The sequence below is a fragment of the Lethenteron reissneri genome, chromosome 58 (genome assembly GCF_015708825.2).
Source record: "Lethenteron reissneri isolate LAM-NWPU_2019-01 chromosome 58, ASM1570882v1, whole genome shotgun sequence".
Lineage (NCBI taxonomy): Eukaryota > Metazoa > Chordata > Hyperoartia > Petromyzontiformes > Petromyzontidae > Lethenteron > Lethenteron reissneri.
The window spans coordinates 10070957-10094721 of record NC_083836.1 but is presented as its reverse complement, the minus strand read 5'-3'; the positions used below and the strand labels follow the sequence as shown (position 1 = coordinate 10094721).

The window sequence follows — 23765 nt, the reverse complement described above, 5'->3', positions numbered from 1 at the left end:
GCAGTGGACATCTCCGGGGGGCTATCTGCCCATGCATGAATCCCGATGGTGACTCGTGGCGGCCAGTAGAGGGCAGTGTCGTGCCATGCCCAAAGCCACGCCGTTCTCCCGACTCCACAACGACATTTGCGGATGATGGCCGGGTGGGGTCAGAGGTCAGACTCAGAGCACTGCCGAACTGGCAACGCTTTAATATCCTGCATTCAAAATCCAGACACCATAAATTAAATCGATCTCAAGTGCACCTCGGGAGTATGTCTTGGCCTGACCACCCAATGCCTGCACGAGTAATCATCACATACGGAAACAGTGTTTTGCACTCAATTTAACTAAATTTCAGATCTCGAGTTAAATGTACGGGATATTACAGCAGTTTTAGAAAGTGCAAACTTTACTGTGTAACCGATTGTGTTCTGTTATTGCATAGGGCAGCAATACATTCGGGGGATAAATGTACATGTTAGCCATGAGAGGGTTGCAGGAGAGTGTAGTTTTGCTCTCACTCCGTTAAAGGAGAGCAGTCTCAAGCGGTTTACTATACGGTCAATAGTTTGGGTGGCATGGCCACAATTGCACTGCTGTGGGTTGTCTTTGATCTTCCATTCATGACGATGTTGCGCATCGACCGGTTGCTAGTTCCATCAACGTCAAAGCCACCAGGTTGCGATGTTTGGGTCTCGAATGAAACGTTCATTCCGGACTTTCGCATTGCTCCACTCTGTTCGCCAGCGTTCTACCGGTTCTGGGTGGGCTCACAGAAGGGGACCCGGGACTTTAGAGTCGGAGGTCTTTGTCAACGGGTGACGGATACAAAGGACATTTAAATTTTTCTGGTTAAGTCCCGTTAAGAAAATACTCCCCTCAACAGCTGTTCTCCAACACACGTGGCAACACTGCTCTGAGAGCTTTGCAAATGGACTTTCAAGAGCACAAGTGGGTAAGATTTTTGTTAAACGTCCCTCTAAAGTCGATCACAATCTACGATTTAGAAATTATACAGCACAAACCTGAAGACAGGTGAGAATGTCTGCAACACACAAGAGATCAATGTGCTCATATCAATCTTTATTTAAAGTAAATGCAAAGGTACCACGAAGTGCACGGTCATAGGCAGGTGTCGTCAGATGCGACGCTGCCAGGATGGAGCCGCAACCCTCCCGCGTGTGCAGTCGCCTACTCCTCGCGCGAGAGCGGACGGGAATGAGCCAAACACGTTTTTAAAAAATGTGTGCCGCGCAACTAGACACAAAAGTAACAGCACGTCTCTTGGTATGCAACCGCAAATTGTTCGACCTCGTGTACGCAAATGGCGACCATTTGCGTTACATAGCGTGCGGTGTGGCGGCTCGTCGACTCTTCACTGCAGACGCGGGTCCCCGTCGCACCAGCGGGGTGTGAATGTCGTGACGTTTCATTCGGTGGCCATGGGGCGTTGCTTGATATCCAGTCGTGATGCGTGGTTTCGTGTCTGTATGTGCACACTATTAAAGTTGGGCTCGAGATAAATATCAACAAAACAAAAGCCAAAAAAAAAACAAGTCTTGTACAAGTCTGCTAAACTGAAGAGATCTTGACAGGACACAACTGTAAATCACATCAGAGTTCATATACAAGGTTCTCTGGAAAAACCGAACCTATTAAACGAAAGCAATGTGCAGAAAGGATTCAGTTTTTACCGAGTATATTAACTGCTATAACACAGGGATCAGAAACGTGGACAACGACGTGACATAGAAAATGCAACAGATGCTGACAAGTACACGAATGGTGACGACGGACAAGACGGACGGAAAGGGGAGCACGTCAGAGTCGTCGTCATCATGTCGACCGCTGAGAGGCAAGTGCGCCTGGGCGGGGGACGCGTCGCGACGAGGGAAGACGGCCGGCGGTCGAGACTGACGACGGAGGAGCAGCCAAGGAAGGGGGAAGGGGGAAGCACGGACGACCGCCGTGGAGATGGAGCAGTAATGTGACCGGCTTGCGCGCATTTGAAAGTGCGCCCAACTGTCCAATTACGCTTGAATTGTTCCCATGTGTTGTACGTATGCCCATGAGCCTGCGATGCGGCAAATGTTTGCCTGCGAATGCACATTTGCCTTTTGTGTTGTTTCGCGTTGCGAGTGCTCTGCAAACACACGGTGATGCCCATGTGTACGTCTGCTTGTGGAAAGTCCCTCTGCTCCAATCATCGTCTCTGTAAAACACGTCTACAAAATGGAAATACCATTTTACCGAAGTGATTTTTGGAGACTAAACAATGAATAGAAAGTATACCAACCATTGAATGTGTTAAACATACATGTTCTTAGGTTTTTTCGGTAAAGTCACGTAGGTAAAAAAAAATTAAGGCTCAGCCTTTGTTATGCAGTCTATTCTTAGTCTTAAACCTCACCTTACCATATTAATAAAAGTATGCGGCCCTTGCCCCACCACCTTCTCCAACCATTATATAAACGGAGTGGTAGCTCCTGCAATCTCTCATTTACTTGATACAGCTGTCGTGGCTGTGACGGTACCACCTGAAGACGGAAGCTTGTGTTGCCTCCGAAACGTCGTGATTTTTATTTTATTTTACTTTTTAATGTTTTTTACCTACGTGACTTTACCGAAAAAACCTAAGAATATGAATCATTGCAGTCACGAAAGCTTCAAATCTAGAATTAACATATATAATTAGATGCTTAGTTTTGTATAATGTTAAATATTAGGCATGTAACGATCCACCTATTAAAATCAATTCTTACACTCACAATACGTGCACCGAATCATGCGTGTAAGCATCAATTATATTTGCGTGTAAGCATCAATCGTGCAACTTATGTACAGATGTTAACGTTGAGGCTAATGGTGAGAACGACGAGACAAAAAAAACGAGAGACAACACGAATGAGAAAGTCAAAACGACACAACAAAGGACAGACGCTCTCGAAATTCAGCCGCGACAATCGTCGACAGCGGCTGCGGGCGGGCGGGTGGGCGGGGTGTGGATCGTTACAAGCCCCTTTAACTATCCGTGGCGACGAGCATCGTACAGGACGGGCAGCGGGCAAGCCAACACGGCTCACTCCCGGCGCTCGCCGCATCAGAGCCCCGCTGCTCCTGCCGCCGGCGCCGCCGCCGCTTCCCCTGCCGCCGCCGATGGACTCGTGTTGCCCAGCAACCTCCTCCGCCCGGCCTCGTAGTCATCCTCGTCTACGTTCACCAGCAGGCGGATGGCCTCGTGCCCCACGGCCTGCTTGAGCGAGTCAGTGATGAAGACGCCCTTGAGGGCCTCCAGAAGCGACCCGTTGAGATAGTCGCGCCAGAACGCGTCGAGGTACGTGAGGGCCGAGAACTTGATGTCGCAGATGATGGCGCCAAGGTCGCGTGACTTAAGCGTCGCGACGGCCTGCGAGAACCTCTCGAGCTGGCGCTCCAGAGGGTCGGGCTTGTTGGAGAAAACGCTCTCCTGCAACGCGGCGTCGTGGTGGCAGTACTCTGCGCGCACGCGCAAGCGAATGTCTGCCGCACACAACGCAAGGCATTTCAGCGACCGTTCAAATAAAACTCGGGAAAAACTATTTTTTTACTTTGCCAGGTCTGGCCCCACTGAGCTACGTAGCTCTTTTGCAGAAGCAACCTGGCCATCACAAATTCTAGCTCAACAAGGTGTGTTATCATGTGGAAATTGATAGCAGCCAAATAAACGCGTGATGTTGATTCTAAATGTGAAGGGAAATAGCTGAGGACTCGAAGAAAAATCCACGCATCCACGGGGAGCATGCAAACTTCAAATATACAGCAGGCGTCAGGGTTGAAATCGAACCCACAACCTTCTGTATACCAGGCGAGGTACTTACCATCTGACCACCGCGGCACCCCTGTGATACACACTTAATCCGATTCATGATCGGTCTCCTGGGTTAGATCCTGTTAGTGTAATGTCAAATTTTAACAACCCTCCCCCACCTGACAGAGTCAATCAAATCAAGTTGTCACGTGATGGGGCAAATTTGACGATTGATTTGGTTTATCAGCAAAACTGCAGCAGTGTTGAAGAGCATGTACATATTTAGCTGGGTAGGTTTCGCTGGATATTAAATCCAGCATCATCACGGTGTTGACAAAGCTCAACTTTGGTGTGAATAAGCTTCCTGATCCAGGTTTTTAAGTAGGTGCCATGTCATCATCAGCACACCATGCACGTGAATTATGAAACATTGGTTGCGAAAGCTTGCGTATAAAATTACTCACTTAATCCCCTTTGTTATTTTCCCCAATTTTATCCAGATTGTGCCCCAGGCATATCCCTGCAGATCTCCCTCATGTTGGAGAACGGTCCACGGAAGCGTATACCAGAGCTACCTCTGAGATTCCTTCTTCAAAGTAACCTCTGGGTCACGCACAGTACAGGGCAGAACTTCCAACCCATTTGGCACACGAGAGGGGTTTGTCAAGTGACAGTAAAGCCAATTTTTTTATTCTCAGAGAAGGAATTTATCCACTAAAATGTAGGACCAAATTCGGGTTTTTTTGTTCACTGACCGGGCTGCAATCATCAACTCCCGACACTTGAGAACCCAGTTGATTCACAGGCGGCTTTACGTAGCATCGAACCCAGGACGGCAGCGGTGCCGGCTCTGCGTGGAATGTGGAATTTTCCTCCGCTAGCTCAGTGTAGACGAGGATCTCCCGGTGGTCGCGCATGTGTGTGCGCGTGTGTGCACGTGTGTGCGCGTGTGTGCGCGTGTGTGCGCGCGTGTGTGCGCATGCGCGTGCACGTGTGTGCGTGCGCGTGTCAGCGCGTGTGAGCGCGTGTGTATGCGCATGTGTGAGCGCGTGTGCGTGCGTGTGCATAAGTCCGTCCGCACTCGGGAGCACACCATCGCTCTGACTTACCGCACGTGCGCTTCTCGGTGCCATCGGTGGCCTCTCTACCAGCCCTGCCATGCATCTGCATCCTGGGGAACCGGCTCGTACGCCTGCGCACACGCACGCCTGGCGCCACGGCCATCGCACAACAAGCGCACCCCACCCCCCGCGTCAGCCTCGCCCTCCCCTCCATAAGCGCAACCCCCATCAAAGGCCGCTAGTGCAGCGGGGTCACGGAAATAACTTGCGGACAACCGTCAGCACGAGGAACGATATCAACTTTGTAGGCAACGGTTAACCGGTCATTCAACGCGGAGTGTACTTTATGCAGCACATTATTATCGCCAGTCACTACATCGATGTAATAGAGGCAAGCCATGATGACCTGTCATCCCGGTTGGAAGTTGCTGTCACTGTGGCCCACGAGGGGGAGCTGCGATGAGATTTGTTTAGATTATGGGAAACCGATTTTTATCGCAGGGGATGCTGTGGCAGTTGGCGGTGACGATTGCACTGAAGTTGCGCTGGCAGATCGCGGCCGTCAGGGTTGCGGGAGACATTCTGCACCACAAGCGGCATTCATAACGACAGCTTCCAAGGCCCAGAATTCACACAGCTGCTCCTCTGCAGGTTGGAGAAATTAACACAGTTCCCCATGCTGATAGGAATTCCACACTCTGCCACACATGGAATATCTCAGTCCTTGACATCATTGAGCGTTATAGAGATTGGACTCAAATAATGCAAAGTTACTCGAAACGTAACAATAGGAGACACTTTGCCTTCAACCCGCAAGCAGCCATTTATGTTTCTGCCCAATGAAAGTGATCAAGCACGTACGTGATTAAGGACAAAAGGCACTCCCATTTGCTAATCTTCTGAGAAATCTACCGATCCCATTCATAATCCCATTATTTCCCAAACACGAGTTTTAATGCTACGTGACATCTAGAGTTGTCGGTGACAACGACCGTTTAAAAAAATTAATACATTTCTCACGTGATATTGTACAACAGTGGAGATCCTATCGAACCTTGCTCCTGTAATAGGAATGTTGAATTCCCATCACTGGTTCGGGGCTACAGACATGAGCCCCCACCCCATTGCTTACTTGAGTAAGGAGACAACTCCTCCGACTCCGACTCGAGGCGCCACGGTGGCTACGAGATGTTAACTCCCTCGCCTGGTACACAGGAGGCCGTGGGTTCGATCCCGACCCTGATGCCTGCTGTATATTTGGAGTTTGCATGTTCTCTCTCCCCGTGGTCGCGTGGATTTTTCTCCAGGTCCTTCGGTTTTTCCCTCCACATTTGGTTGCCATAAAATTCCACGTGATAAGCCACTGCGTTGAGTTATCATTTGTGGCCAGATCGCTCCTGAAAGAGAGCTATATAGCTCAATGGGTCTTACCTGGTAAAATACAAGCATTAGTTTAGTTAAGACTCAACGAAGCTCAAGCCAACCCTAAGAGGATCAGTTCATTTCTCAGTTCGCTTGAACAAGACTTGTCAATCTGAAATTATGGATTGTCAGGTTGCTTGCTTGAAACGTTAAACATTGCACTGGACATTCAATTAACGGGTTTTTTCTTTCTTACAAATTGAGCTCACAGTACCCTGGGAGGACTCAGTAGATGAGGCTTATGAGCGAAAACATCTGCGCTATTCCGATCTAGCTGCCGAAGCACGGCATCATGGCTGGAACACAGAAGTCCGACCAGTGGAGGTGGGCTGCAGAGGTTTTGTGGCAACATCTACAACCAGACTGCTTAGAGACCTGGGAATTAAGGGCCAGAGCCAGCGTTCGGCAATCAGAACTGTATCGGAGGCGGCAGAAGGCAGCAGTCAGTGGCTTTGGATGAAGAGGAAAGACCCCAGCTGGGCCCCAAAATGAGAGGGCCAGGAGGTATGCAGTCAACAATGCTTGACTCAGGGAGGATGCCCCTGCCATGCATAGTCCCATGGGATGTTGGCTATCAACAACAAGGCGACTCCTATGACTAATTGGGAATGGGACGCAAACGTAGGATTGGTCACCCTGTCGCTGGCCGCCTTTGGGGAGGGTGTATAGTATGAAAGGCCGAAACACCCTAGGAACCAAAGGTTCACTACTGACGATGCGCTCCCCAAATTTCACCAGGTTCACTGTTCATGAACTCTTGGAAGTGCTTCCACAAAGGAGAGTAACATTTCATCCTGTGTTCTTTGGAATCCCCTCAGGTTTAACTAAATTAATTCCGTGTCCAATTAGCTTCTGCAGTTTTTTTGTACAATATGATTTAAACACTCATATTGACATCACAGGGCACGGAAATGCGAGTGGAGGCGTGTAGGGGCTTATTCATGCTGTAAGCAACCATTAGCTTGCATTGGTGCAGAGGGTATGGTTTGAGACAGCATCATTACCCATAAAAGTCCACCTGGAAGCACATTAATATTCATAAGCATTTATCTACTTATGCCTAGGAAGCAGTGCGTTGGCCACCTTTCACAAGCTTAGTTTAACAGGTAGGATTTCACGACCAATATCATGCATAAGAGGTTTTATAGGTTAGATTGTGTAAATATGTGTGTCGTTAAACCCGCCTGATGAAGTTAGTTGTAATTTCTGCCGAAACGTCGTACTCAGATTGTCAATGTTGTGGCTTGGTTCTCCAACACACCAGCGTGCTGTACTAGTGACGAATTGGCATGTTCTATTTACATGACAACCCTTACTAGTTGGCTGTGTCGGGTGGTGGCGGGGTTAACGACACATTTATATATTTACGCGATCTAACCCAAAAAACCTCTTATGGATTTCACAAGCTCATTAAAATTCATGACATGCGTTATGTCATATGCTTCGTCCTGAAAATTAATATGTCCATATTTATCATTTCCAATCATTTCCTCAGGCATCAGGAGGCAGTGTGCACGCACTGAGGAGCCAAAATACGGGAACATTATTCGGATAAAATTTTGCGTGCCACCCGTGTTCGGCTGCCTTGTTGCATCTGCCGGCCCTGTGTTTACATGGGAAATCCATCAAAAAATAGCAATATTAGATTTTACAAATACAAGAGGTCAGAGGTTACCATTGGCTGAGTTATTCTCACCGACCCCGCCCCCTCACACAGCTCCACCACGCGCCATTGGCTGAGGCGCATTTCCTGGTGCTGTCCACTGTGTGTGGTTGTGAGTCTCTCTGGCGAGTGGGGAATCAATGCCACCTCGTGGTACTTTTCTTGCCATTTCGACAACAAGGAGATGTTTTGTAAGGTTGTACGGGAAAATCCAATGAGCAAAGTGTCTGCGATCAATCAAGTGGTGGGCGTTCCTCGCCACGACTGTAACGTTATGACCCGCCCCGACTGGACATCTATGAAAAAGAGCTTTAGAGCTCACCGGATTCCTCCAGTATAAATAAATACTATGATTCCTATTCTTACTACGACAGGCTTTAACAACACTGTCTCCTCCTTTGGAGAAGCTCATTTTTAAAAAATAATTTTTAGTCATCACCTAGACAATAACCAGGCATTGATTTAATGCAAAACGAAAGAGGCAGCTCACCCCCAGACCAAAGTCAAGCAAACAAATCTATTCAAAAAAAGTTTGTCCTGCTGAAACGGATCCCTGTTCGATTGTCAGTAAAAATGCAGACATTCAATCAGTTCCGACAATAGCTGTGAATCCAGGAAATAGGCGTCTGTGTTCTGGTGGCAGAAATGATTCGCACCGTACGTAGCCAACTGTGCTTATCGAAGATGCTGAGGGACAACAAACTAAACACAAAATGCAGTTCAAAAGAAATTAGTTTTCAATCTATATTTTAAAGTGCTTAGCTCCAGTGGCTCCCTAATATCGAACGAAAGAGTGTTAAAGCGCATTTGAAAGCGCGCGATCCGGTGACGGCCTTTGTTCGATGGTTAGCCAAAAAAGGATCTGTGTTGAGAATGTGAACTTTACTTGAAAATAACTGCAGTTTTGGTAAAAGACCGAGGCTGACTGAGAAATGTGTCCACGTTAGAACTACAGTGGAAAGGGCGGCCACCCTAATTGGCGGATCATTTGGATCTGTGAAACTTCAAAACCTGCTGGGCGGGGTGAGATGGGGCAAGTAGATAACGTGAACCCATTTGCATGAAGCTTTACTTGGTATCTCCTCCTATGGTGTGGTCGCACTGGGAATGTGTGGCAAAGAATTAATGTCGAGTGTTTATAACGGTCTTAAACAGACAAGGCGATGATGGTGATTGCCGTGCGGCGAAGCGGGTGGTTGCGGTAACACCCAGCTTAAGGATACCGATGCCTCATGGTGGACAGTTTTGCAAATTTGAGAACGGAATGGCAGAAAAAACAATATTCTCTAGTAGCCACACACCACAGGCTGTGTGTAACACTGCCCTGGCAAGAGTTTTAAACTTTGTTGAGTTGAAATAAAAAAAAACTATTCCAATTCAAGTTGAAGTGCTCTCCTGCATTAGGTGACGTCACTATTATATTTTCGTGTAAGGCAACATGTTCAGGAGCTAGATGCCAATGTTGAGGTCTGCTAGCCATGATGAGAGGGCTTCAGCAGAAATTTCGCGTAGTTTCCTCCTCTTGTTGAAGGAGCGCAGACGATAGTGGATTACTGTATGGTCCATCGTTTGGGTTGTATGGCCACAATAATATTACCATGGTTTGTCATTAACTTTCCATCTATGCAGGTGATGGGCCCGTTGATGCGGTTGATGGTTACACCAGCGTCAATCAAGTGACATCTTGAAATGTGTGGCAGTGATATCACTGTGACACTACAATAAAGTGCTTGACCATGACATTAAATAAAAATGTATCAACAAAGTTGCATTTGCATGCTGGTGGGCAGCCAGGGACAATGTAGCTTGGGCAGGTATCTCCAAAAATCTGTTGTTCCCATTTTAAGTCAAACTCAAGGAACTGTATTGCGCATTGGCAGTACCATTCAATGTACAAACCAGAACTCGCTTCACAATGAACACAATCAACGCACAACCTTCTACAGCAGACGTATTGTACCACAAAGTAGCATTAATTGTCGGCTGAGACACATGTACGAGGTATGTAACATTTCTCCCTTACCAGTTTCAAAAGTGAACATATTTCAAGCGATGATTCTTTAATTGCCATTGTTGCGGCAAGTGTAGGCAACTACTGAGATGTGAATTGATGGATTCTGTTTCAACACAATGACTCATGCACAATTTAAAAAATAATTCATTATTTTACGTCACGCGCAATTTGACGCACGTGCTGTGCGGGGAAAGATTTAGCAATGTGCGGGGAAAGATTTAGCGATGTGGGTGAAGTTATGAATGTTTACACCCCTCGTTGCTTTGGGTTTTCGCGGTCGGTGCAGCGCGATCTGCGAGTGGATTTACCTGCGCGAAGGTTACGGGAGGGCGGCAGCGGAGTCACAGGCTCCTCCTCGCGTGCCTCGGCCTGCTCCAAATACACTGCACACCGCACAGAGCGCCAGGGACACGCGCACCACCCATGCTTACAGGCGCAGCGCAGTGCGCAGAGAAGTGTGCAACGTGCGCTACTCAGCACACAGCTCTTCTCTTGTAGCCACACACCTAAGCTGCGAGGCTTGAGTGGTCCCACATGTTGACATGTGGCTACATCTATGAAATGTAAAAGACTTTTAAAGTGACTTTCATCAACACTCCAGTGACTGTGGTGCATCTGCTGCATTTCTTTAACGTTGCCTAAAAGGCACCGTTTTTTAAATATTATTTAGTCTGTCCACTCCCCCCTGCCAATTTATTCAAACTGTGCAATCAGCGTCATGTCATGAGGCGAAGAATCCCTTCACAACATTTCACAAGTGAACCGGATGTGTTGTGTTTAACTGAAAGGACAGTTTGTGCTTATATCGGGTTGATCTTGTAAAAAAACCATGATTCTTCGTGCTTTGGTCTTATCGTCCGTTTTTTGTTAAAGTATCTTTCATGCTCTTTGTTAAGACATTTCAACAAGCATAACAGACGTTTAACTCTCCTGTAGAGATGTCACCAAGCATCTCTGAAATCACCCACAAGTACAACATTGTCACAAATCTGTCGAGTCTGCTGACTCCGTAACAAGACATTGTGTGGCGTCCCCCCTTCACGACTTCCACCACGTAACATCCATTTCACTTCAGGTGGAATGGTGGGTGGATAAATGATGTACCCATTCAAATTGCTGCGTGGACACACGTGCACCACTGATGCAACTGCCATGCCAGGGAATCGAACGGGCTCCATCTGGCTTGCAAGTCCAGTGGTCTAAACCATTCTCAGTGAATAAACAACACTTTACATTAAACATGCCCTCTTTATAATTTTGATAGCCAAGTTTTGAATCTCAATAGTTTGTATTCTGACACTGTATGACAACTGTTCTTGCGTTTGATGCCGATTTCGCTTGCACTTCTTCTAGGCATTAATCCCAAGTGCCACTTGCAAGTTCAAGTTCATTTATTAGGTATAGCAAGAGCCATCAGGTCAATTGGCTCTGCACTGCTGGAAGTAGCGGGTTGGGTCAGCCAGATGTGTGGTCTCATTTGGGCCAGCGTGAGGTTTATCTGGATTTTGACACGAACACGTCTTGATGGTCTTGTGATGTTCCTGTGTCTTAACTGTATACTGTAGGTTTGTGTCTATTGTCAGGCTATTTGTATTGGTCTCATCATGTCTGTCTTCTGGTTATAGTTTGGAGATGGGTTTGTGGCTCAAAGGCGCCGGGTCAGAGAGCAAGGCCGCATATCTGAAATTTTGAGTCCAGATCTGTGTTTCACAGCCGCCCACGATTAAACCGCGTTTTCTATTGTACCAACGACTGCGCACAATGCAACAAAATAACGTTTTGATTTTATTTTCACTTAATTCCACCTTTTCAAAATTCACAAGTTGCTGAGCAGAGGCCAATAGGCACACAATATCAGGTGGCCAGCAATAAACGCTACGATCAAAATTGTAATAAGAGCTGTTTCTTGAATTGACAAGGTTATAACAAATCCTTAAGAAGATAGACAAAGCGAGGGAATTTGGAGGTGGAGCAGTACGAGATAAGGCGCATAAAGAGAATCGCTGTGACTTGCCGTGCAGTAGTTGAACACAGCAGAGACAAAATATAGTCCCAGGTGAAGCTAAACAGTCCTCGAAATGGGTGGAAGAATCAAAGTTCACGGACACGGCAATCCCGGCAGCAAGAGTGAAAAGGAGGCGACTGACTTTGCTGCTGAGCCAAGGGACTGCAGGGAATCAGTGGGTGCTGGATCATCAAAAAAAATGATAAAGGAAAAAAAAGTTGTTTTTTTCATTTGATTGCGCCTGCAAATTGTTGAAGCTATCATTCTGCCGCTTGATGATTTCTGTGATGCTGCTTACAGATCAGCTACTCGTGAAAAAAATGACAGACTAAACCCACTTTATCATTCCGCTCTTCGATTTGCACTAGATGTGACCATACAGGACCCACCATTGCGACTTCTACTTAGAATCCACTTCCACATCACTTGATGCGAGAAGAAGTCTACACTGGGCCCTGTTCAGCCATAAAATCCTTAATTGGCAAATCTCCGCTATACATAGCTAATTCATGAACCCCAATGTCAAAGCCAAGAAACCTAAGACGTTCATCTAATTGTATTTTTAACTATCCTTAGACCAAGAGTTGGAATCGGTGATGGAGCCTTTGCCGTTAAAGCACAAACATTTGGGAACAACAACCCTATTTCCTCCCTTAACATCGTAAATATTACTTCACAAAATATTCCGAAGCAGAAGATTAGCACTGGGTACAACCACATTTACAAAAGTGATTAGTAACCTTGATGCTTGCCGTGTATCGATAGTTCAATTGTAATTTGCTATTTTATTGCGGTACTGCTGTGTTGTCTTGGTGTGCTTTGGGACTGTTTTTGTAAAGTTTTGCTGCCTTGCTCCGAGCTTGCATTTAGTGTTGAAAAAGCAGCAGATTTTGCCTGGTAGGATCAGGATGGTTTAGTTGTATTTGTATGTGTTTGGGTTATTTGTTTACTTTCTTGAACTGTGCACTCGTATCGTGTTGTTGTGTTGTTTGTTGCTGTAACGGTCTTACCCGCCCCTACTGGACATGTGTTAAAAGGGCTTCATAGCTCATCGGATTTCTGAAGTTCAAAATCAGTCACCCTGACAGCTTCACGTTGAATTATATCAAGTGAGTGTCAGGGAAAGATCTGGGTTGCTCCACCCCAGACACCCCCCGTATTTCTCCCCGACTGTCACCCTCACGATGTCTCGGTATAGCCTCCACCATGTCGGTTGTGTCCTCCACTCTGGCCAATATCTCCCGTGTCCCCTTGTCACCATTCCTTTGTGCGTCCTCCCTCTTCCCCACAATGGCCGTGTCAACGTGTCCCAGCCAGTATCTTCTGCACCCTGGTGGTACCAATGCGTGTCCAATGCCACGTCGAACTACATCGATCCATGTCCCCCCACAACTTTGTCACGTCACCTGTCTCCATGTCCTCCTGTCCCGCTGTCCACACGCTGTCCCCATGTGTCCCCTCCCCACATCGCCATGTCCCCCCCGGTCTTCCGTGTCTCCCAGGTCCCCTGTGTCTCCCAGGTCCCCGTGTCCCCATGCCCCCCCCCCCATGTCCCCGTGTCCCCCACGTCCCCAGGTCCCCGTGTGTCTCCGTGTCCCCATGCCCCCCCACATGTCCCCGTGTCCCCCCATATCCCCTTGTCCCCCACGTCCCCATATCCCCCACGTCCCCGTGTCCCCCCATATCCGCATGTCCCCCCATATCCGCATGTCCCCCACGTCCCCGTGTGTCTCCGTGTCCCCCCATATCCCCCATATCCCCCACGTCCCCGTGTGTCTCGGTGTCCCCATGCCCCCCCCCTCCACCATGCCCCGTGCAGGCCCCGTACCCTGCGCGCTCGCCCCGTACGAGCCCCCCGCGGCTCTGTGCGCCAGGTCGAGTCTGTTGGCCGCTCGCAGAATCCTGCGGAGGGCGCGGGGCTCCCCCTCGCCCAGGCGCCCGGCCCGGGCCAGCGCCAGCAGCGCCTCCTCGCCGCTCCAGCCGCTGCTGCCTCCCCCCGGGTTCCCCCCCCAGCAGCCGCCGCCGTCGTCGTCGTCTCCTCCTCCTCCTCGGCCGGCGGCGGCTGCGGGTCCAGCCCCGAGCTCGGCGGGGAAGCGCTCCCGCAGCGCCGCCACGTCCTGGCGGGACAGGCGGCCGCCCAGGGAGCGCAGCGAGCCCAGCGGGGAGCAGAGGCCGAGACGCCGCGCAGACGACTCCTCGGGCCACGGGGGGGTGGGCGGAGAGCAGGCGGAGGAGGTTGACGAGGCGGAGGAGGAGGAGGCCGAGGCCATCTTCTGCGAGGAGGACGCGGGTCCCGGACTTCCTCGGGGTCGTCGGGGGCCGGGCGGGGGAGGAAGCTGCTGGGGGGGAGGAGGAGGGGACGAAGAAGAGGCGATGAGGCGGTGGACGAGGAAGGAAGGAAGAGCGAGTTGATGATGAGCGAGCAGGGGGAGATGTAAGAAGATGCGACGATGCGAGCAGCGACGAGGGGGTAGGGGGGGAGATGACGTGGAGAGACGACAGCTGAGGGAGGTGCGAGGCCTGGCAAGGAGAGGCAGGATGAAGTCGGGGGAGGAGGATATCGGAAGAGAATTGGCGTTGTGGGCAGCAGGAAGGGGCGCTTGTGTCGAGTCGGCTCCGTGTGGCTACGGGTGGTGTTGTTGTTGTTGTGGCTGTTGTTGTTGTTGTCACTGCCTGTGCCAGTTACTGTGCCGCTTGTGTTGGTGTCATTGTTAGTTGTGCGGTGCTCGCTAACAGCACTTGCCCCAAAGGGATGCTACGCCTATACGGAGGATCGTCGTCTTTGTGTGTTACTGTGTGTTACTGTGTGTGTGTTACTGTGTGTGTGTGTGTGTCACTGTGTGTGTGTTACTGTGTGGTGTGTGTTACTGTGTGTATTACTGTGTGGTGTGTGTTACTGTGTGGTGTGTGTTACTGTGTGTTACTGTGTGTGTGTTACTGTGTGTGTGTGTTAGTGTGTGTGTTACTGTGTGTGTGTCACTGTGTGTGTGTGTCACTGTGTGTGTGTGTCACTGTGTGTGTGTTACTGTGTGGTGTGTGTTACTGTGTGTTACTGTGTGGTGTGTGTTACTGTGTGTGTTACTGTGTGGTGTGTGTTACTGTGTGTTACTGTGTGGTGTGTGTTACTGTGTGTGTTACTGTGTGTGTTACTGTGTGTGTGTGTTAGTGTGTGTGTTACTGTGTGTGTGTGTTAGTGTGTGTGTTACTGTGTGTGTGTTACTGTGTGGTGTGTGTGTTACTGTGTGTGTGTGTTACTGTGTGTGTGTTACTGTGTGGTGTGTGTTACTGTGTGGTGTGTGTTACTGTGTGTGTGTTACTGTGTGTGTGTTACTGTGTGTGTTACTGTGTGTGTGTTACTGTGTGTGTGTTACTGTGTGGTTTGTTAGTGTGTGGGTTGTTAGTGTGTTACTCTGTGGTGTGTGTTACTGTGTGTGTTACTGTGTGGTGTGTGTGTGTGTGTTACTGTGTGTGTGTTACTGTGTGGTGTGTTACTGTGTGGTTTGTTAGTGTGTGGGTTGTTAGTGTGTGGGTTGTTAGTGTGTTACTGTGTGTGTTACTGTGTTACTGTGTGTGTGTTACTGTGTGTGTGTTACTGTGGTGTGTGTGTTACTGTGTGGTGTGGCGTGTGTGTGTTACTGTGTGGTGTGTGTTGAGTTACTGTGGTGTGTTTGTGGTGTGTCGTCTAAGATGTGCAGTATATTGTTAGTAGTCCAGTCTGCGAAGATCGTGTCGAGTACTTGTGTAGTGTGATGTCACGTAGCTACTGTCGTATGTGAAGTGTATTCTTGTGTGATACTCTGCAGTGTGTCCAGGTATGAGTGGTATCGTCTTGCAGTGTCTGCTGTGCTATGTCGTGTGGTGGCTGCCAGGATACTTAGCTGTGTTTGGGGTGTAGTATATATGTATGAATAGTTTGTAAGTGCAAACAGTTGTTATTCTAAGCATGTGCGTGCAGCATTTACTGCGTATACCGCACGTGTGCACCCAATGTGTTTGCACGCGGTGGTTTATTTACCGAAATATAACTGCGGGGTCCAATACATTGGGGACGTTAAAGACCCCGCGACGTCATTGCTGTGGCGGCTGCCAGAATAAATTCCCAAAAGAATGTTGTTTGTGTCAAAATGTCTCAAATGCCACCGCAAATTACTCAATTGCTGGCCCACAAATGTCCCAGGTAACCCTGACAAAAGGGGAGACCTTACTCGCCTCGTGAAGTATCCTCACCTGGTTCAACAAAAACAACTCGAAAACTTACTCTCAATGCGGTGTGCGTCGTACGTTCATGCGAATGTACACAAGTGCATGTCACGTATTTGGTATGTGTGTGTATAGTATTTAGAATTCAATTAACGTAGAGGCTGTACTGTACAATCTGTGCATTTTATGTGCATAGTTTGTGTAATGGCGTTCTTAGTTTACAGTGTGGGTAATATACACTGTAATATAGATTGTTGAATGCCTCGTGTGTGCAGTGTATTATACGTATAGTGTACTGTGTGTGTAGTATGAGAGTAATGTAAGATCCTAAATATTCGGAAGATATCGTGTAGTAAGTGCACGGATGTGTGTATTATAGAATGTATGGAGGCATGCCTTGTGTGCACGATGAGTGTATTAAGAGTGTGATGTGAATTGTATAGAGTGCACCTGTGTAGTACGTACGGCCTGTGTGTAATAGATTTGTGTACATGTAGAATACCTCCTGCGTGTGTAGTGTATATAATGTACAGTGGGGTGATTGTGTATGGTGTACAGTGCGTGGTGCTTGAGTGTTGTGTGTGTATAGTGTCGACTAGATTACCTCGTGTGATTGAAGGTCCGTGGTGTATTTAGTGTGTAATGTGGACTACCTCGTGTGATTGAGGGCGAGTGGAGTGTATTGTGTGCAGTGTTTGAGTAGTGCGTGTAGTATAGACGGCGAGTGCGCGGGGTGAGTGTGATGAGGGCGAGTGTGGTGGGCGAGTGTGGTGGGTGAGTGTGGTGGGCGAGTGTGGTGGGTGAGGGTGAGTGTGGTGGGTGAAGGTGAGTGTGGGCGAGTGTGGTGAGTGAGGGTGAATGTGGTGAGTGAGGGTGAATGTGGTGGGTGAGGGTGAGTGTGGGCGAGTGTGGTAGATCAGGGTGAGTGTGGTGGGTGAGGGTGGGTGAGGGCGAGTGTGCTAAGGGTGGGTCAGGGTGGTGGGTGAGTGTGATGAGGGTGGGTGTGCTAAGGGTGAGTGGAGTGTGGTGGGTGAGGGTGAGTGTGCTAAGGGTGAGTGAGTGTGGGTGAGTGTGGCGAGTGAGAGTGGTGGGTGAGGGTGAGTGTGCTAAGGCTGAGTGGAGTGTGGTGGGTGAGGGTGAGTGTGCTAAGGGTGAGTGAGTGTGGTGGGTGAGTGTGCTAAGGGTGAGTGAGTGTGGGTGAGTGTGGCGAGTGAGAGGGGTGGGTGAGGGTGTGTGCTAAGGGTGAGTGGAGTGTGGTGGATGAGGGTGAGTGTGCTAAGGGTGAGTGAGTGTGGCGAGTGAGAGTGGTGGGTGAGGGTGTGTGCTAAGGGTGAGTGGAGTGTGGTGGGTGAGGGTGAGTGTGCTAAGGGTGAGTGAGTGAGTGAGTGTGATGAGGATGAGTGTGGCGAGTGAGAGTGGTGGGTGAGGGTGTGTGCTAAGGGTGAGTGGAGTGTGGTGGGTGAGGGTGAGTGTGCTAAGGGTGAGTGAGTGTGGCGAGTGAGAGTGGTGGGTGAGGGTGTGTGCTAAGGGTGAGTGGAGTGTGGTGGGTGAGGGTGAGTGTGCTAAGGGTGAGTGAGTGTGGGTGAGTGTGATGAGGATGAGTGTGGCGAGTGAGAGTGGTGGGTGAGGGTGTGTGCTAAGGGTGAGGGTGCTAAGTGTGAGTGTGGTGGGTGATGAGTGGTGGGTGAGGGCGAGTGTGGTGAGTGTGCTCAGGGTGAGTGTGGTGGATGAGGGTGGACACGCGAGCTCGCTCTCGGCTGTTTACTCGGCACGTGCCGGCGCTTCCGCTCGCCCCGTGACGTCACTGCCGGTTATTTAATCGTGACGTCACGCGTCGCTCCCAATATTATTTCGTGTGGGTGACGTCACAGCTCTCATCCGGGCTCTCGCGGCGAGGATTTTGAACGTCACATCCGGGTGACGTCAGCGAATGGTTGCCGATGCGTGACGTCACTGCCGCCCCTTGGCGACGCCGTCGCTGGCCTGCCTCCGGCGTGAGTGACGTCATCAATACGCGCGCACTCGTAGTCACGTGACTCGCTGACGCGTGACGTCACTGGCCTGCCTCCGGCGTGAGTGACGTCATCGGGACGCGCGCACTCGTAGTCGCGGCTCGCGCACAGTTTGACCTCGAGCAGCCAGCCCCACGTGACCCCGAGCAGCCCCACGTGACCCCGAGCAGCGCCACGTGACCCCGAGCAGTCCCACGTGACCCCGAGCAGCGCCACGTGACCCCGAGCAGCCACGACGTGACCCCGAGCAGTCCCACGTGACCCCGAGCAGCCCCACGTGACCCCGAGGAGCCACGCCGTGACCCCGGCGGACATGGCGGTGGCGTGGAGCTGCGCGTCGCGGCTGCTGCGCGAAGCCTCGCGCCTCCTCCAGCTCCAGCTCCAGCCCGCGTGAGACGCGGCGCGGACGGGCGGGACAGCAGCAGCAGGAGGCGGCCCGCACGGCCCTCTGGCCAGGGGCACAGCGGGGTCCAGAACGTACCGTATCTAGGATCAGACCCGCGGGTTCCGACAGCCCTGGATCTAGAACAGCCGGGTTCGGGTCATCGCTGGGCTCAGAACTGGGCTCGGGTCAGGCCTGTCCTGTGCAGTACCCTTGTGCAGCTACTATTAAAGTTATTTCTGATCACACGGAGCTGGGCGTTACACAGTTCTGCTGCCAATGCGCGTGTTGTCTTAACGTGGCCGCTGTTGCCGATAGAGATGCGAGTCGTGTTGTTATTCAAGGCACCGAGTCTGGGCGTTGATTATTCTCATCCACACATCAGTCCATGATTATCGGTGATGCAGTGAAGTCACCTGACAGATTCATAATAATGCAGTTATTGGGGCACAGAAAATAGAGCGGGAGAATTGTTAGAGCTTGGGGCGGTGCTCACGTTAATTGGCAGCCCTGAGCTAATACGATATAATTCCACATTCCTATGGCGGGGGCAAATACTGGATGGCTGTTTGACACCATTACCCGTGTGCGTGCGTGTGAACTCTGTCCCGCCAGGCCTGGCTGTGCCACGCTGCACACAGCAGAGCAGCGGCCCGGCCTCCTGGCGTTGGTCAGCGCGGCCCTTCCGATGCGGTGAGTCACTGAACAGCTCGTCTAGAGCAAACTAACATCATGACCACAATCACCACATGCATATACACACACCCAGAGGAGGAACTAACTCGAAAGCTCAAGGTGGGGCGACTTTGACTGTTCACAGTGCTGAACGCATTGCCGGCTACGTACACATTTGCCCCCTACCCAGTTTTCTTCCAGACTGTTCATGTTGTGATGTCATGGGGCAACGAATCCATTCCGATCACTCGGAGCACAGAACACAGCCCTTTGTGTTCGAGAACCAGCCCACGGAAGCGGATTTCATAGAGCTACCTCTTGAGGTCCCTTCAAGTGACATCTGTGATCCACACCACAAAGCGGCACCACTCGCCCACCCACCCTGCTGCAGAGTTACGTTCATTGCATGATGGTCGAACTGATATTTTTACTTCTCAGAGTTTTGGAATTTTGTCAATTTAAGTGCAGAACCAAATTTAATTGGATGCTTTTTGTGCAGTCATTGGTACCAGACTGAGATCGTCAACTTCACTCAACTTGACAACCTAGTTTTATTCACAGACAGTTGGCTTGATATGAACCCACGACCTCACTGGTATCAGCTGAGCGCAGAACCTCTGAGCCGCCCAGTCACCCCGTTTGCCAGCTGTTCCTGATGCCGTGGCACTCGCTGTGCCGTCTGCCACGTGAGGGCAAAGTCTGTTGCCAGTTAAGGGCCCCTCGCCGCATCGTGATGATAAAAAAAATTGTTGAACAACATTTTACCTTTCGCCCTAATCTCAGAAGTTAAGCAGGGTTTCAGCCTGGTTTAGTGTTTGGAAAAGAGACTTCCCCTAACACCGCCTGTTGTAGATACGGCGGTGCGGGATGGCCAGGAGATGGCAGCACTGCGTTTGTGTTGCAAATACAGATTGTGCAGATGTTTAAAGGCATTGGGTAGCTCTGTGTATGGTAGGTTATATACACTGACTAGAAACTCTCACTGATGGTGTTGCGAGGCATGTGGTCAAATAACCTCTGAGAATGAATGACAATGCACAGGGAGGCTGTCATGCCAGGGGAATGAAGGGGCGTTGTTGCAGTTATTTGCTCGATACAGGGAGATGATCGCTGCTATGAAACTTCACGGTAAGGGCGAGGCAAAGCGTCTGCCTGCTCAAACGAACAATTGGGCGGTGTTTATCATCAATGTTGGACGTGAGTGGTGGAAATTCCACTTCCCATGGTCACTGGACATCATCTGTAATAAATTCACTGCTAGATGGTAAAAGATTGCTGTTTGAGAATTTACTTAAATTCAGTATATTCAGCCATAAAATGTGTACCTGGTGCGATGTGTAAAGTCACGGTCGTGGTGCTGGCCACCCCACCCTTCATGGGCCGGGAAGCTAAAACACAGCAAGTTGGCGCAGCAGGGGGCACAGGTGGTGCATCTGCCAGTCAACCCATGGCATCCGAGTCTGTCCCGTGACCTCCTGCCAGCGGGTGTTTGACACGTCACCAGGCCTTAAAATGCACATAGCCTGGCACAAGTACCGTGAGGTCACCCCCACTCAGTGTGAATGGCGGTTGTTGTTGCTGTCCACGTGTATGTCTGTGTGTCCATGTTTGCGTCTGTGCAGGGCAGAACCAAAGAAGAAGAAGAAAGCTGACCCGAGACGAGAGCAGCTGGTCAAGGAGCGACTCAAAAAGAAGCTGAAGCGCATGGAGAAGGTCCCAGCCGAGCTGATCCCTGTGATGGACTTTGTAACCCCGAGCAAGTACCTGGACGAGACGAGGTGCTTCCCGTGTGCAAACTGTAGAGTGTGTACGGCGTGTCAACGACGCGTAAAGGATGTCCGACGGCCTCACATTGAATCCGTTTCCAGTGAACGTTTTTGCTTTGAATAGGTGCGGTTTGAGTAAAATGTTTCAAGTGGTGAGTGCTGATTAAGTGTGGGGAGTACTGATGTGGCATGATTGCACGATTGGGAACATGCAACCCAAACTATGGACCATGTATTAAACCACTATAGTCTGCGCTGCTTCAACATGAAAAAAAAGAGCAAAATGACGCAAACTCACTCTGCCGTAGCCCTCTCGTAGTGGCCAGCAGCAGATCGCAACACTGGCATCTGGCTCGTGAAGAACATTGCTTCCATATGCAAGAATATAATAATATTGATTTGAATGCCAATGGTGAGTTATAATGGTGAGTGGTTTGGTGAGTGGTGGTGAGTGCTAATGGTAATCAGTGTGGTAAGTGGTGGTGAGCGCTCATGGTGAGCGGTATGTGGTGAGTGCTAACGGAGAGTGGTGTGTGGCGAGCGGTGGTAAGTGCTAATGGTAAGCGGTGTGGTGAGTGCGAATGGTAGGCGATATGTGGCGAGTGCTAACGGAGAGTGGTGTGTGGCGAGCGGTGGTGAGTGCTAACGGTGAGTGTTGTGTGGTGGCGAGCGCGAATGGTCAGCGGTATGTGGCGAGCGCTAAAGGCGAATCGGTGTGCGCGCTGCAGGCGGCGAGAGAATCCGAGCCTGAGCCCCGAGGAGACGGAGCGCCGGGCGCTGCTGGGGAAGGCGTGGTCACGCTACAAAGCGGCGCAGCACCGCGCCGAGATGGCACAAATCGCGCGCGTGCGCGAGAGTCAGCGGCGCGCGCTGCTCGAGCTGCAGCTCGAGTCGCCGCGGCTGTACGAAGCAGCGGTGGCGCGTGACCCTGCGCTCTTCCCCCTGCACCGAGATGGGCCCACGTACACCCCCGCCATCCCCGCGTACATGGCGCCCGACGGGAAATACGTGGACACCACGCCGCGTTACGTGCAGATGTGAACCCCCGCCACCAGCACAGTCGCGTACCTGGAGGCTGGCGGGTGATGCCACCCCCCCTCCCCCCCCTACACTGTGAGCGGCACACGCACGCATTACCATTAGAGGTTTTTTTGGGTTAAATGGCGTAGATATAACTGTCATTAAACCCGCCGCTACCCGACAGCCAATTAGTAAGGTTTGTCACGTAAACAAAACCTGCCAATTAGTTACTAGTTCAGCACACCGGTGTGTTGGAAAGTAAAGCCACAACATTTACAATTCGAGTACGACGTTTTGCTGGTAATTACAACCAGCCTCATCAGATGTGTTAAAACTCATTACCATGTGCTGGTGCAATTCTCTTGTTTTAAATATATTGTTGTGTATGTATTCGGAGACTCGTGCGTCTTATTTTTGAAGTTAATATTTGTAGACATGCATATTTAATTCACTACTATTGGCGTAATGATACATCGAGCAATATAAAATACTCAACACGTTCGTCAACAACACTGCCATCAAAGGAAATATACAACCAGTGACGTTTTGATAAATGGCCCTTTCACAGCACGTTCCGTGGAGACAGGCTGTCACAAATTACATATTCAACACGGTCACAGGTGTAGACTAAAGAGTCCCAGATCCGCCTGATAAATGTATTTTATTTAAATAGTTTTCTTTCCAATAGTTTGAAAATTGTGAAATGACCACAACATGGGTGACACGATTTGATAGATAACTATCAAGGAGGTAATAGGCGCGGTGTAACATGGCAGATGCGGATACCTGATGCACAAATAGAAAATTATCCCAGTGTGCAACCGTGGTCATCCAGAACAGGCGATACAACATATAACGGCGCAATGCCCGATTCACAAATAAGGCACCACAGTGATGCAGTCTGCTGCTCCTGACGCGGTTATCTGGCTTGACTATCTGAATGTGAAATTGTAGTTGCTCTGCATCTACATCAGTCATATGAAAGAAAAGTCACATTGATTAAAAGGTTATTGCCCTCAAGTCGAGTCTATGGGTCTCTGCGAGCCTATCGGTTTTTAAAGAACCATTTGAATAACACAGCTAAAACCCACAATCTCAGAAGTTCCAGCTCAGTGTCTCTGACACGGCTATTATGAAAACAATTAAAGATGTCCAGACCTATGGCTTGAACCCAGGATCTCAGCATTATCCCTGGCCTCCGAGCAACTTTAAACTTGTCCGCAATAGTTGGCCTGTGGCTACATTTGCAGTACCAAATGTAGGACTGCCCACACTTGATTATCTGCCTTCATTGCCTTAAATCAACAGCAATGTATTACCTTGGCAGGCCCCACCTCCTTCCACTTTAGGTCCCTGCTCCTGAGACCCCGTCTCTTCCTGAGCAGGTTCCAGTCCTTTAATTCTGCGCCTTTTCCTGTTTAGGCACCACCCCTTTCCTCTAGACATGGGGTTTGGCATTGGGGCGGGGAGTGTGCATGCAAAGCAGTAGGCAGTGGTGGCTGGCGCCAATAGGAGTGACTGCACGACAATCAAAATCCCTTGGATCAATAAAATAATCACCACAAACAGGACTGATGCTTGTAGAATCTTTATTTTCTCACTAGGAGGTCCGATTTGTAATATCGGTGAAGCCAGAGGATTAGAGAAGAGGCCAAGAAACCACCACCTCAACCATCTCCACTACCACCATGAGATCAACCACAACTTGACTGTCAACAAGCACCACACATCCTCAACCATGCTCACAACCACTTCAACCACCATTAACTCAACCAT

The 23765-nt window shown here is 49.9% G+C and overlaps 2 protein-coding genes across 3 annotated transcripts; one reads left to right on the top strand and one right to left on the bottom strand.

Annotated features, from left to right (window-relative positions):
• Positions 1-1033: 1033 nt before the first annotated feature.
• Positions 1034-18087, bottom strand: LOC133357591 (death effector domain-containing protein-like). Of its 2 annotated transcripts, none has more exons than XM_061575601.1 (5): positions 16739-18087; positions 13763-14270; positions 10238-10312; positions 4879-4977; positions 1034-3501 (listed from the first exon to the last, which is right to left on the bottom strand). In XM_061575601.1, the coding sequence occupies exons 2-5, from the start codon at positions 14202-14204 to the stop codon at positions 3083-3085; spliced, it is 1035 nt and encodes a 344-aa protein (XP_061431585.1). In that variant the 5' UTR covers positions 14205-14270; positions 16739-18087; the 3' UTR covers positions 1034-3082. The 2 variants fall into 2 exon arrangements, with proteins under 2 accessions (XP_061431585.1, XP_061431586.1); XM_061575602.1 differs by lacking the exon at positions 16739-18087 and adding an exon at positions 15950-16092.
• A 128-nt stretch (positions 18088-18215) lies between these two features.
• LOC133357596 (large ribosomal subunit protein mL40-like) lies at positions 18216-22379 on the top strand. The gene is made up of 4 exons (XM_061575610.1): positions 18216-18536; positions 19144-19221; positions 20826-20981; positions 21698-22379. The coding sequence occupies exons 1-4, from the start codon at positions 18460-18462 to the stop codon at positions 22008-22010; spliced, it is 624 nt and encodes a 207-aa protein (XP_061431594.1). The 5' UTR covers positions 18216-18459; the 3' UTR covers positions 22011-22379.
• Positions 22380-23765: the final 1386 nt, after the last annotated feature.

What these genes read in the sequence shown, in the direction of transcription:
- LOC133357591 (XM_061575601.1), bottom strand. Translation starts at nt 14,204, where the DNA reads ATGGCCTCGGCCTCCTCCTCCTCCGCCTCGTCAACCTCCTCCGCCTGC. An exon ending in CTCCCGTAACCTTCGCGCAG is followed by an intron (nt 4,978 to 10,237) that starts GTAAATCCACTC and finishes CCGTGGCGCCAG; the next exon opens with GCGTGCGTGTGCGCAGGCGT. An exon ending in CACCGAGAAGCGCACGTGCG is followed by an intron (nt 3,502 to 4,878) that starts GTAAGTCAGAGC and finishes TGTGTGCGGCAG; the next exon opens with ACATTCGCTTGCGCGTGCGC.
- LOC133357596 (XM_061575610.1), top strand. Translation starts at nt 18,460, where the DNA reads ATGGCGGTGGCGTGGAGCTGCGCGTCGCGGCTGCTGCGCGAAGCCTCG. An exon ending in CAGCTCCAGCTCCAGCCCGC is followed by an intron (nt 18,537 to 19,143) that starts GTGAGACGCGGC and finishes CTGTCCCGCCAG; the next exon opens with GCCTGGCTGTGCCACGCTGC. An exon ending in AAGTACCTGGACGAGACGAG is followed by an intron (nt 20,982 to 21,697) that starts GTGCTTCCCGTG and finishes TGCGCGCTGCAG; the next exon opens with GCGGCGAGAGAATCCGAGCC.